Source organism: Pelobates fuscus, chromosome 7 (assembly GCF_036172605.1).
Source record: "Pelobates fuscus isolate aPelFus1 chromosome 7, aPelFus1.pri, whole genome shotgun sequence".
Taxonomy (NCBI): domain Eukaryota; kingdom Metazoa; phylum Chordata; class Amphibia; order Anura; family Pelobatidae; genus Pelobates; species Pelobates fuscus.
This window is the reverse complement of record NC_086323.1, coordinates 142,835,303-142,847,573: the sequence shown is the minus strand read 5'-3', so window position 1 is coordinate 142,847,573 and position 12,271 is coordinate 142,835,303. Positions and strand designations below refer to the sequence as shown.

Below are 12,271 nucleotides of genomic sequence, written 5' to 3'. Positions count from 1 at the left end.
ACATGTTGTAGGTCTTCATAGAAAATGAAAAAGTAACAAAGTATACTGATAAAGTGAGTGATACCATCAAGATGTGAGAAAAAAATCCTTAAAATGAAAGGCTAATAGTCTTGGACAAATCTTCCTATGGGCCATTCCTGCTCCTGTCTTTATATCAGAATGGGAATTTATAGGCCAATTAAGCCTTTCAAGACCAATGGCATATCAAGATTTTCCCAATAACCAAGGATTTACCGAACTCTGGTCTCGAAGGAGGTTAATGGTAAATGTTTTCTAAACCATCACTTAATAGACTAATAGCAAATTATTAGAATCTATATGAAATGTATATAAATTAGTCTACAATATAATTATGCTAATATGTCTTGTTTATAAAACCAAAAAAACTGTTAATATGTAAACAAAAATAGCACTTTTAGTATATAATGTAATTATATATAATTATATATCAAAGTAAATAAATATCAATAATCTTTCTGTTTTTTATTTATGTTGCAAATGTAATTTGTATAATATGAAATATTAAAATAACATTTTATACAATGTATGTTTAATGGAAACATAATTTTCATGTCAAAAGATGCTCACTAAATAATAAAATGTATAACAAATAAATTGCTGCTCACATCATTCTTGAGGATTTTTGTTTTTTGCTTTGTTGTTTTTTTCTACAAATAACAGTATCTAAAAAAATATTGGAGTTCATAGGTTTGCACAAGGGGTGCACCCAGCTCTAATGCAAATCTAATCCCAGTATCCTGTTTAGGTTTATATAGATGCTTATTCATGAGGCTGGCTTAACTTGATTTTTTTTTTTTCTTGAAAAAACATAACATCTCTGTATACCTCTAGTTACTAGTGCAAACTATTGACTTTTGTATACATGCGATTTGTCCAAAATCCTGAACTCTGAAACACTGTATGGATGAATCATGGAAGAAACAAAATGGACAATGGATGAACCATTACATTTGTTTCATTGAACGATCTGTGGCACCAAAATAAATAAATAAATAAATAAATACATAGAATAAAATAAAATTTTGATTGATGGATGGAGAACAGACATTACATTTTGATTATATTCACATATCAAAGGAGAAGTGACCAAAAAAAAAAAAAAAGGGAAAAAAGTGAAGAGCAATAAAAACACAAAACTATATTTATATATATATTCTGTATAAGACTACAAATGGTGGCCATGCAACCGCCATCAATGCGAATGGAATTTTGTGTATATCGTACTTATACAGTGATTCAGAAACCTTGAGTGATAAGAAAAAAAGACTTTGTATGAACAAAACTTGTCCTTAAATTGTAAAATAATCAGGTGATCAGAGAAAATGAAAAATAAATAAAAATTGAACATGCTGAGATATATTATAAAAGGAGTGATCATTTCAAGATATTTAAATATTGATTTATTACCATTCCTCCATTTTTCTAATGGTTACTTCTTCTCACTTGATCTGTGAACCATATGGCACAAAACTGCACCTATCAATGTACTGCAAACTGTATACATAGGGGTGACTGCCCTACACTGCTCCTATACCAAGTGGTCAAGTGAGAAAAATTGTCAAGTGAGAAAAATTGTTTTTTCCCCAGCTTTGCTATTTTAGCCGATATTTTGAAAGTTGATTGACAACTCATTTTATGGTGAAAATTCCCTTAACCTAAGCATGTGTCATGAATTTCAACTTGGATTAAACATCTGTATGAAAGTTCATTATTTTTTCTTCATTTCAATAAGATAAAAAGCATTGCCATTATGGTTTTTTTTTTTTTTTATTGTAAGGGAAGATGTTCCAGCCATCTTACATTTCTGAAAGGTGTGATATCGCCACCTAGGGTTTCATTTTTAAAACTACAAGTGAAATGTACCTCTGGTAGCTCATCCCACACACATTCAATCAAAATTACCCTCAGGTGGAATATAAAATGCATTCTTAAATTTGAATCATTCCTCATAGACAACTATGATTTATAATTGGTAGACAACATATATATATTTGTGTACGGCACATACCGAGGACGTAAGGAAAACAGGGTTTAAAATAAGTAGTTCCTTAATAGCAAGTCAGTTGAGGTGTGCCGAAACTGACGTAAGGTTAGGCCTGTAAAAGAGGGCCCACCTAGGAAAATGATAAAATTGAGGGTGCGGTGGGAGGGGCACTTCCGAGATCGTCGAAGACAGGTAAGCAGGGGCTTACTGGGTTTAAATAGGGAAATTAAGTGCCTCCCACAATTACAGGCCAAGCCTTCTATTTGTGTACGGCACATACCGAGGACGTAAGGAAAACAGGGTTTAAAATAAGTAGTTCCTTAATAGCAAGTCAGTTGAGGTGTGCCGAAACTGACGTAAGGTTAGGCCTGTAAAAGAGGGCAAAAATAATAACCATTTAAAACAAAATGCGTTTATTAAGCGGTACATCATTTAGTCATATCACAGAAAGCCATCCTTATCTCTTTTTCTGGATTGGGAATATATCTGTTGTATGCGGATGATTTCCACCTCCCCATGTTTTTAATTATGTGTGTCGGTACAAGATTACCTGAGGCAGCTGTGGCTGCTCCAATGCGAAAAGAGTGGCCCGAGAATGACCGTGGGTTTTGTCCCAAACGGAGTAAAAGGGTGCGTATGTAAAGCATGAAAATTTTTGTGGTCAGGGGTTTCCCTAGAATATCTAGAAGTGGGCTAACGGGAGCGGAATTAGCTTGGGCTGCTACTAGCTTATCCAATACACGAACGGGACACCATTTGGTTGAAGTGGGATAAAAGTTAATTTCCACTGGTGGGCCTGATTGGCTTGTTTTGGTGCGGGTAACGGACAGAGTGTAGTGATCTAGATTTTTAACTAAGTGTTTCTTTTGGAGGCACGAGCTGAAATCAGAGGCTCTCTCTACGGTGAACTCCTTGGGTCTCAAGAAACCATAAAAGGCTAGATAAGCCGCTGATTTGACAACGAGGTTTGTGGTATGTTCGAAAGGGGACGTGTCGAGTATATCGGACAAGTTCTTAAACAGCTTACTATCTATGGGAAGGCGTTTAGTGGGTATGTGTACTGACAAGTTATGAATGCCTTTGAGGACACTTTTAAGAGGGTAGGAAGATAGGAAAGGAGACTTGTTGGGAAAGGAGGTTAACATGTAGTGTTGGATTCCCGTTAAGTAGAGCTTGATTGTGTTGTAAGATAGATTAAGAGAAAAGATTAACAGAAAAAACATTTATTACACAGTAATTACGAATGAAACACATAAACAGTTCATATGCTCTGTAATAGGCTTTCCTCGTGTTGAGGGATAAACCCGCCTGAGCAAGCGTGCCGCTCAGATGTAGGAGAGAGCTTAATGCATTACCAGGTCTTCGAATTTTGGAGGTACCCTGGGTTGCTGGGAAGCTGTAGGATGTAGTCTGAAGAACTCCTGCAAATTGAAGCGTGACAGAGCATCAGCGGCAGTATTTTGTATACCTGGGACGTGAACACAGGATATGCAGAACTGGAGATTAGCTGCTAGCCAGGTGAGTCTCCTGACTAGGTTCATGATCGTGAGGGACTGAGAGCGGCCCTTGTTGATGATGTTACAGGTAGCTAAGTTGTCACAAAAACACCTGACTGACTGCCCCCTCCACTCTACCCCCCACGTGTAAGCTGCTGCTACGATAGGGTAGATCTCAAAAAGAGAGGAGGTGGTACTGAATCTCTCGAGTGATGTGGTTTCGACCGGCCAGGAGTCGTATAGCCACTCGTCTCCAAAAATGGCCGCATATCCTAAGGCACCTAAAGCGTCAGTCCAGAGAACTGGGGAATCGTCGGAAACGGGGGGAACAAACAGCGACCTGCCGTTCCACGAGGAAAGGAACAGCTGCCACATTCTCAGGTCAGCCGTAGCTGACTCGTCTAGGGTTGTAGTGGAGTCATCGTCAGGGAGACCGTGCAAAAGTGAAAGGATCCTGGAAATGAAAGACCTACCCTGTGGAATTATTCTCATGGCAAAATTAAGTGAGCCTAAAAGTGACTGTAGCTGTTTCCTGGTGCAAGTGCCTAGTGACATGCAGGTGCTAATGTAAGATAGAATACGGTCTACTTTCTCCTGGGGCAGGCTGGCGTGCATGGTGACAGAATTGAGTGTAATCCCCAGAAAAGTAATTTCGGTTTTGGGACCTTCAGTTTTGTCCTGGGCTACGGGGACACCTAAATCTTTGAAGAGCGTGAGCAAGAGATGAAGGCTGCGTGGAGTGCAGTGGTGAGGTTCTATGGCGAGGAAGTCATCTAAATAATGTATAACAACTGGGCATCTGCAGAAGTTAAGGAGAAGCCATGTCAAGGTTTCGGCGAACAGGTCGAATAACTTGGGGCTACTTTTGGAGCCGAAAGTAAGCCTGGTAGCGAAATAGTAGTTGTCTAGCCACTTAACTCCGTGCAGATGCCAGAGTGATTGATGGATGGGAAGTAACTTAAAGGCGTTGGTAATATCTGACTTACTTAACCAGGCTGCCTTCCCGGAGTTAATAATCGCCTGAATGGCATCATCGATTCTAGCGTACTGAAGAGAAAAATCTTCTGACGGGATTAGTGCATTCAGGCTAGGTGTGGGAGAGGCGTGTGGTGCAGAAAAATCAATAATAAGTCTCTTTTTGTTGTTAAACTTCCCAGTGGCGATACCTAGAGGGTTAGTCCTCCATGAGGAGAAAGGAGGAGTAGTGAAAGGGCCTATCATGAAGCCGTTATCCACTTCTTTCTGTAAGAGTACTTGTAGGGTATCGGGGTCTGTGAGAGCTGACTGAAGGTTGGGGCACTCCAGGATGCCTGAGGGGAGAGAGACAAAGCCTGTGTGAAACCCGTGAGTGAACCCTGACGTGAGAAATTCCACCAGATGTAAAGAAGGATGATTAGCCAGGTAACGTTGCAAACTCGGTATGTTTATTGGAGTAGAAGCCTTTTTAGGGTACAATTTGTTAGGGCACATCGTCTTGGCATGTGCCCTGAAACAAAGCGAGCACACATGCAGCAGCCTACAAGCACTGTAACTACAACCCCCAGCATTAAAATTATTGCAGACCTGAGCTTTTCCCAAGAACACTATTGGCCTGCCTAATTTATCTCTAATCTCCTTCTAGTTGGAAGTTGACTGAAGATCGGAGTTGGCGTTGCTGGTAGAGGGGATAGCTACATTCTCAGGACAGAAATTAATAGAGTGAGCTGCAGACGAGCAAATGGCACAGGAAGGGGTTTTGAGACCTGCAAAATGCATAAGAAACAATTCTGTATCTAACTGACCCCAGTCCGTGACTGTATTATACTGGGACAACGAAGCGGCTGACCTAGCGGAGAACGACTTGTGATAGTCGTAAAAGGCAAAGCCCCCGTACTTATAAGCCAGCTCTATCACCTTGTGAAGGTACAAATCTAGCTCCTCTCTGCGGAGGGGAAAAGCAGTACAGATAACGTCTCTGTATAGGCCAAACGCCAAGACAAACTCAGGGATGTTAAGTTTCCTATTCAACCTAGGGTCCCTGGCCCTCATCACTACTGATAGGTCCTCAAACGTGTATGCCCTGTTTTCAACCACGTCTTGAGCCGCTATCAGTAGCGAGGCCAAGTTAACATCCTTTCCCTCTATGATGTCACGTCTGAGAGACTGCGGTATCAGGTGAATAGGATTAATAACGTTGGAAACTTTCCTAGCCGGTGGAGGGTCACTGTTACCTCCTAGAGCGGGCGTGGGTTGGAGAACCGGCCCGGGAATCTCGGGGACTGAAGGAACGTTATTAGCTTCCAGGTTATCCAATCTGTTATTGATGGTGGCAACTGAGGACACTAGGGAGGCCATCATGGCGTGTAATTCAGCCAGGCTATTAAGTACGTTAACCTGTGAACTAGGGCCAGGCCTTTCGTTATCCTCAGTAGAGTTCAATAAACGAAACAGTTCATTCTTCCTAGCTGAAGCCGGATAAGGGATATTTCTCTTTTTAAGCTCAGCGGTAATCTTAGGGATAGTCCAGGAGCGATAGCTGGAAGCTGGACTTGGAGGGGTTGGTTGCGTTCTCTGCGTGCCCGACCTGAGCGGGGTGCTGGTAACCGATAGATTGTCTTCTAACACCGAAGCGTTGGACATTCTAAGGGGCAGAGAGGGCGAGTTTAGTACTGAAAAATAAAAAGCTGGAGGGACCCCACTTACTAGGCTAGTGCCCATAGGCGAAATTGTATTAGCTTAGCTTTCGTTGGTGGCAGATGAGGCCCTAACTACTTGCCAAGTGGCTATGAGAGGCACTAACTATGATTTGGCGCGTGGGGCCTTGGTGCCACTGAGGTGGGTGGCGGGGAGTTGGCCTCTCGGTGACATGAAAAAGAAGCAATACGATTGGCCGTGACTGGTGAGGCCCTAACTAATTTTGAGGCAAGGCTATAGCTATGCGTTGGGACGATTGGCCTGAACCTCCGAACGTAAGGGCTGACCTATGCCTTGCGGGACCTCTAACCTTATAGGCAAAGAGCCCACGGGAACATACCTAAGTTGGCGGGAGAATTACAACTAGTCCTCGAACCCCCCCCCCCCTGCCAGGACACACCAATAACATACCTGCTGAGGAAGGAAACTTTATTTGACCTAATAAAGTATAATCCTGCAGGGAACCAATGGAACTAAAGGAAAAGAAACGTGACCTATTTATGAAATGTACTATTTAACTACAACATACACACAAGAACTGGGTGACACCGAGGCCTACCTCTTTAACAAAGCTGCGAATACGTACACCCGCGGAGGGCCACTTGCGAGAAGTGTCAGTACTAGTAAGAACTACAACAAAAACAGGACAGGAACAGCCATTTAACACACTGGAACAACAAACCCCCTATTTACACTATTTAGCTATTTATGACACTAAGGGGACCATACAACTACTTTAAACACAGAAGTTAAGAATACTGGGCACTACTAAAAACCGCTTAAACCCCTATCATATAAAACGTAACTATTAAGACATAGCTTAAAACGTGAACGAAACCCAGAATACGGAACAGAATGAAGATAAAGTACCCCCTGAACGAAAACGTATGGCAACCCGGTGTGGCTGAACGAGACTACGAGGTGTAAGTGTAACTGAACGTGTTACACTGACCGAGAAAATGCAGGAGCGGATTGAATCCGAGCCCGTGAGCGACAGGGCTAAACTTACGATTCTGATGCCGTCCGTGTGAGGCAAAAGCGGAATACTCACGAATACAGCCGCAGGGCGTTTGAACCGGGCTGCCGGCGGCGGGAATACTGACGTCACGGATCTGTAAACCGGAAGTACACTGAAGCACTTCCGAGATCGTCGAAGACAGGTAAGCAGGGGCTTACTGGGTTTAAATAGGGAAATTAAGTGCCTCCCACAATTACAGGCCAAGCCTTCTATATATATATATATACACACACACACACACACACTTATACATATACATACATATGCAAATGTGGTGGCTGTGGGGTGCAGGAAAGATATCCAAGATGTACCTTAAAAGTAAATTCAGACTATTTTTTCTAGACAACAATTGATTTGTAATCACATTTACTCTTTGATCAATTGGCCTCGTTCCTTTTCAGTCCATAGGTCAGTTCCTCTCACAAACAGATACAGTAGTAAAGACTTTTAGTCTTCAGTTCTAAAAAGTGGTGCAAAAATACAAAGAAGGAGGAGTCAACAATGGAACGTCGCCTGCTGATTCCACTGGTTTCCATGGTGATTTCTATCTATTTAGTACATTACATTACTTGTTAGAACATTAGATGTTGGTAAATCTTCTCCAATGTGGGCATTCACTCCTCTAGCAACCTGTGGCTATGCCATACAATGCAACATAAGGTACAACGAAAGAGGCAGGATGGCATTAAACAGGTACAATATCAACAACGTCTGTATGAATTCCAGCCGCTACAGGAACCACCAAAGTCTAGTTTTTTGGAATCTATTCATGAAATATTAGATTGTGGTGAGTTGATCACTGTCTTGCAAGGTTTACAGCTAAACAGCCTGTCTAGAAAAATCAAATAAGCTCAATGGATCTCTTCCAACAATTCTCTCCCAATGCGGCTATTCTTTCCTGCAACCTAGTTAACTATTAGGAACTCATCCTCGGGTACCAAGGCTTCCATCAAACTATTAATAAAATCTCCTACCTCCATCCATAAATATATCCAGGCATTGTCTTCCAAACATTTCTCTTAAAAAGAAACCCAATACCTGTAAAAAATAAAATATGTATATATTTATATTAATCAATCATTTTACTGTTCCCAATCTCCTAATCCTAGAAAGAGTGATCTGTTAACAAAATCTTAACAGTTCAAATAACAAGACAGTTTATAGGAGCTTAGTCACAAGATATAAAACACATATTTCTAGAAAGAAAATGAGTTGTAATAAGGAGTGTTGGTTGTGTCCATCCATCCAAATCAATGTAATGAGTACGTATTTGGAAATGCTGAACTTAGTACAACTTCCTGTCCTAATGTGTTTTATACCCCACCTCCTATAGACTGTAACCTCGTTTGAGCAGGGCCTTCTTCAACCTATCGTTCCTGTAAGTTTTCTTGTAATTATCCTATTTATAGTTAAATCCCCCTTCTCATAATATTGTAAAGCGCTACAGAATCTGTTGGCTCTATATAAATTGCGATAATAATAATTTTCAATCCATGGTATAATTTTAGTATATGTGTAATTATACATTATATACATACAATTTGGATGTCGAGCAATAGTTGTATATCCTTTATGTAGTGGCAGGAACAGAACCCTGACACAGAATATATCAATTTATGCAGTGGAGTAGGGAGACTTTCCATCAATTCCAAATAATGTCTACGTTTGGCCATTGTTTCTTTGTATGAACCTTTTAATAGGTAGTCCTTGCCAATTATAATGATTTCATTTAGACTATTTTATTCGGTTTCAAACAAATTTCAAATTGTTTGAATTGTAGCCAGTCAGTGGGTCGTCTAAATTCTTTAACTCCAAAGCGCGACATGTACGTTTCAGGAAACGGGAAATAATGACAGACTATAGCCAACAGATTTGTTTGTATTGTGATTTGGTATTCCGTCTGTGGTGCCAAAAAAATGGTCAGGGGACAGCAACACAATCAAATAAAGAAAATAAATTGAAGAAATAAAATAAATAAGAAATAAACCAGGGATCTGCCGAGCTTAAAATATGCAACTGAATTCTCAAAAATAATCATTGACTGAATTTGGACTGACCATTCTATTTGGTTGACCGAATGTAGCGGAACGCTAGTCCTGACAAGGACATTTCCTCAGCTGGATCTGTGAAGACAGGAATTCTGGAACAAGGCGCTATGAAGTAAATAGCTCTATCCCTCCCAGTAACTGGATGACACACAGTTCTGGGTGTACAACTGATTTATTCCACACAAACTCAACCTTTTATGCACAGACATTCAAAAATACACAAGCCCCTTCTAGGCGTCCCTGTGTCTGGGAGAAAATTGAGTCAAAACTGATTCACTCAATTATCTCCCAGTTACAGGAAACGACATTAAACATACGTAAAACACCCCCAAAACATATTCATAATTCACAGGAACCTCACAAGTTTTATATCCCCCCCCACATGCCCCCATAGCCCAGATCTGAGCGTCCAAGTTGTCCAAATAGTGCTCAGATCTATTCAGTAGAACGGAATTGTAATTCGGGTAAAGTACCGACCGTCCAGCCATGAAGTGATGTTCCACAACAGTTCCAGAAAAATGAGGTCCATGGCCGGTCAACTTTCGGGGGTTCCTCTGCGAACACCAGACAAATGCTCCCCCTGGCTTTTAGGGAGCAAATGCTCCCCCCCAGTCAGTAGTTCCTATCTCCTGAAAGTCGTTCGTCTAGGGTTTCAAGGTTGACGATGAACTTTAGTATTTTTTCAACCTAGACTACTATGTAATTATGAATGTGATAGAGTGTCATATTTCCTATGTGTCTCTATCACAGAAGGATTGCAGCCACCAGCCATGCTGAAACTTTGAATGGCTGCCTGCTTTTCCCTCAACCAAGGTACAGGGCCATCTTTTATTTATTGAGTATATGTATGCCTGTGTGTTCTTGTCTGTATGTATCTGTCTGAGTTTGTATGTGCTTGTCTGTGTGCCTGTCTGTGTCTGAATGTAGTCTATACCTTTCTGGGCTTGTCTCTGCGTGCGCCTGTGTCCATGTGCATATGTCTTTGTATTTCTGTGTATGTGTGTCTGTGACTGCCTGTGTGTGCTTGTGCATGTTTGTGTGTGTGTCTATCCGTCTGTATGTGTATCTATGTGTGTCTGTAAAGAAGTGTGATTATACCAAAAGGCGTGTTAAGCAGTGGAATTGGGGTCAAAGATGGTGCCTTAGGCATAAGCACCACATTTTTGGAGGGCTCACAACCCATTATTTTTTTTACCCTAGCAAAGCTTTTTCTCTGCTTAGCCCATGGGTTGTCCGATGCGAGCTATAATCACGAAACACTTTCTTTTTAGTTGTTTCTCTGTTACTCTAGTGAACTCTATAAATAAATTGACATTCTATTCAGATAGAATATTTGGAAGCAAATTAATGAATGCTACCTTTCCATACACCAACAATTATAATGCCAAAAAAATAGATTTAAAATTGCTTTTCTTTGCAAGCTATGGTTTCAATTTATGAAACTGCACACAGACAAAAATCCCTGCAGCTGCAACAGCAGCGTCTGGAGGAACATACAAAACCAGTTTTTTTTTTAATCAGAAAAATGTGCATGTTTCAAAGTGGGGAGGGGGTGGGGTGTACTCAAGCTCTGATTTCACTTAGATCCTAAAATCATTTGTAACATTATGAACTGACGTTTTAAAGGGATCACATGGCCAAGCTCATCTGGGGTTTCTGAATGTTGAATTTTCAATGGACTTTTTTGATTTTCCCCCCTACAGGACATACAAGAAATTTTATGCAGAAAAAAAAAAATCAAAACACCCAGACAGGTTAGTCTTTAATAGGTGTCTCTGCAATTGATATAGGGTGAGTTGGAGCTGGGCATGAAAAGTTTGAAAGGGACAGAAGAGAGAATTGAAAACTCTTATACATCAAGATGCACAGTGCACTAAACGATTGTATCTGAGTCTGAGCTGCACACAGTTGTAAACTGATCCTTGCTGTGTTTTGTCAGGAATTTGTAGTTAATTCACTGAGTGTCAGCCTTTGCCCATAGCTAAAGCTTCAACATCACACAGCCTCAACCAAGGGTTCGCTGTTAACCACAAGCATCTTCCTATCCCATACAGCTTGCAAGCTCTGCATTCCCAGCAGAAGGATGGCGTGAAGAGTAATGGAAAAAATCCACAGTGAATGACCTGGAGCACAAAGAGACCAATATCCTGGAACCTTTTGTTTCTTTTTAGTTGAAGGCTTGCTATTAAAGAAATTTTAATTTTTTTTAAGTCTTTGAATTGTTTTTAATGTTTTTAAAAAAGAAAAGGAAATAAAAACAAAGTCGTTCATAGAAAGTTGGAAGGTTCTCCACCATCTCCTCAAGGTTCAGTGCTGGAAGACGTCTTGTTATCTTGAGAGTTACATTTTCCTGAGATTTAATATTGGCAGGGATTTTGAGGTCTGGAATCATTTTTTTAAGCTTTTTTAATCTTGGCTGGTCCTTGGCTACTCGCAGATTTCTTTGGATGGGCTAACAGAAGCAGTCGATAGCTATTCAGAAGATATTTAGAAGAGTACGTATTTTTGGCATTGGTTGGTTCACTGTTTAAGATGTTGGTTTCTGGCTTTATCTTTCTGGCTGGCGTGGTTGGTCTTCTAAAAGGATGCCAGTTACCCCAAGACTGGAGACCACAAACAGAAGCTTGCAGGGCAGAACTGGTGGAAACTATAATGTTTGCCAAAGTACTAGCAATTCACAAGGACAGTTACAGTGTGTACAACTACTTGCCCTGGCAATATGACTCGGACCTCTTCTACTCTGCGGAAATTGAGCTGGTCTGCGACCAAGGCTGGGGGAGCATGCTTGAGGTTCCTGCTGGTTCCAGGCTTAATATAACAGGACTGGGCTATTTTCCCTGCCACTCGTACACTGTGATGGAAAATAATTCCTATTACTTCTTTTTAAGGTAACCACTAATCCATTCCAAAATATATTTAATGTATGGCTTATGGGGATTCATTCATTACACCATGTTAACTGTATGCTGAGAGAGTCACATAAGAGTTCGATGTGCTCTTTTGTCCCTTACAGTTATCTGTCCCAAAATGC

At 40.8% G+C, this 12,271-nt stretch overlaps 1 protein-coding gene across 1 annotated transcript in view; it reads left to right on the top strand.

Annotated features, from left to right (window-relative positions):
• Positions 1–9,994: 9,994 nt before the first annotated feature.
• The window catches only part of LOC134568844 (coiled-coil domain-containing protein 3-like), a 32,298-nt gene continuing 30,021 nt past the window's right edge, over positions 9,995–12,271 (top strand). Inside the window, exons 1-2 of the mRNA XM_063427532.1 lie at positions 9,995–10,053; positions 11,295–12,128. Of these exons, the coding sequence (XP_063283602.1) occupies positions 11,773–12,128 (356 nt within the window). The 5' untranslated portion in view covers positions 9,995–10,053; positions 11,295–11,772. The remainder of the gene's footprint in view (positions 10,054–11,294; positions 12,129–12,271) is intronic.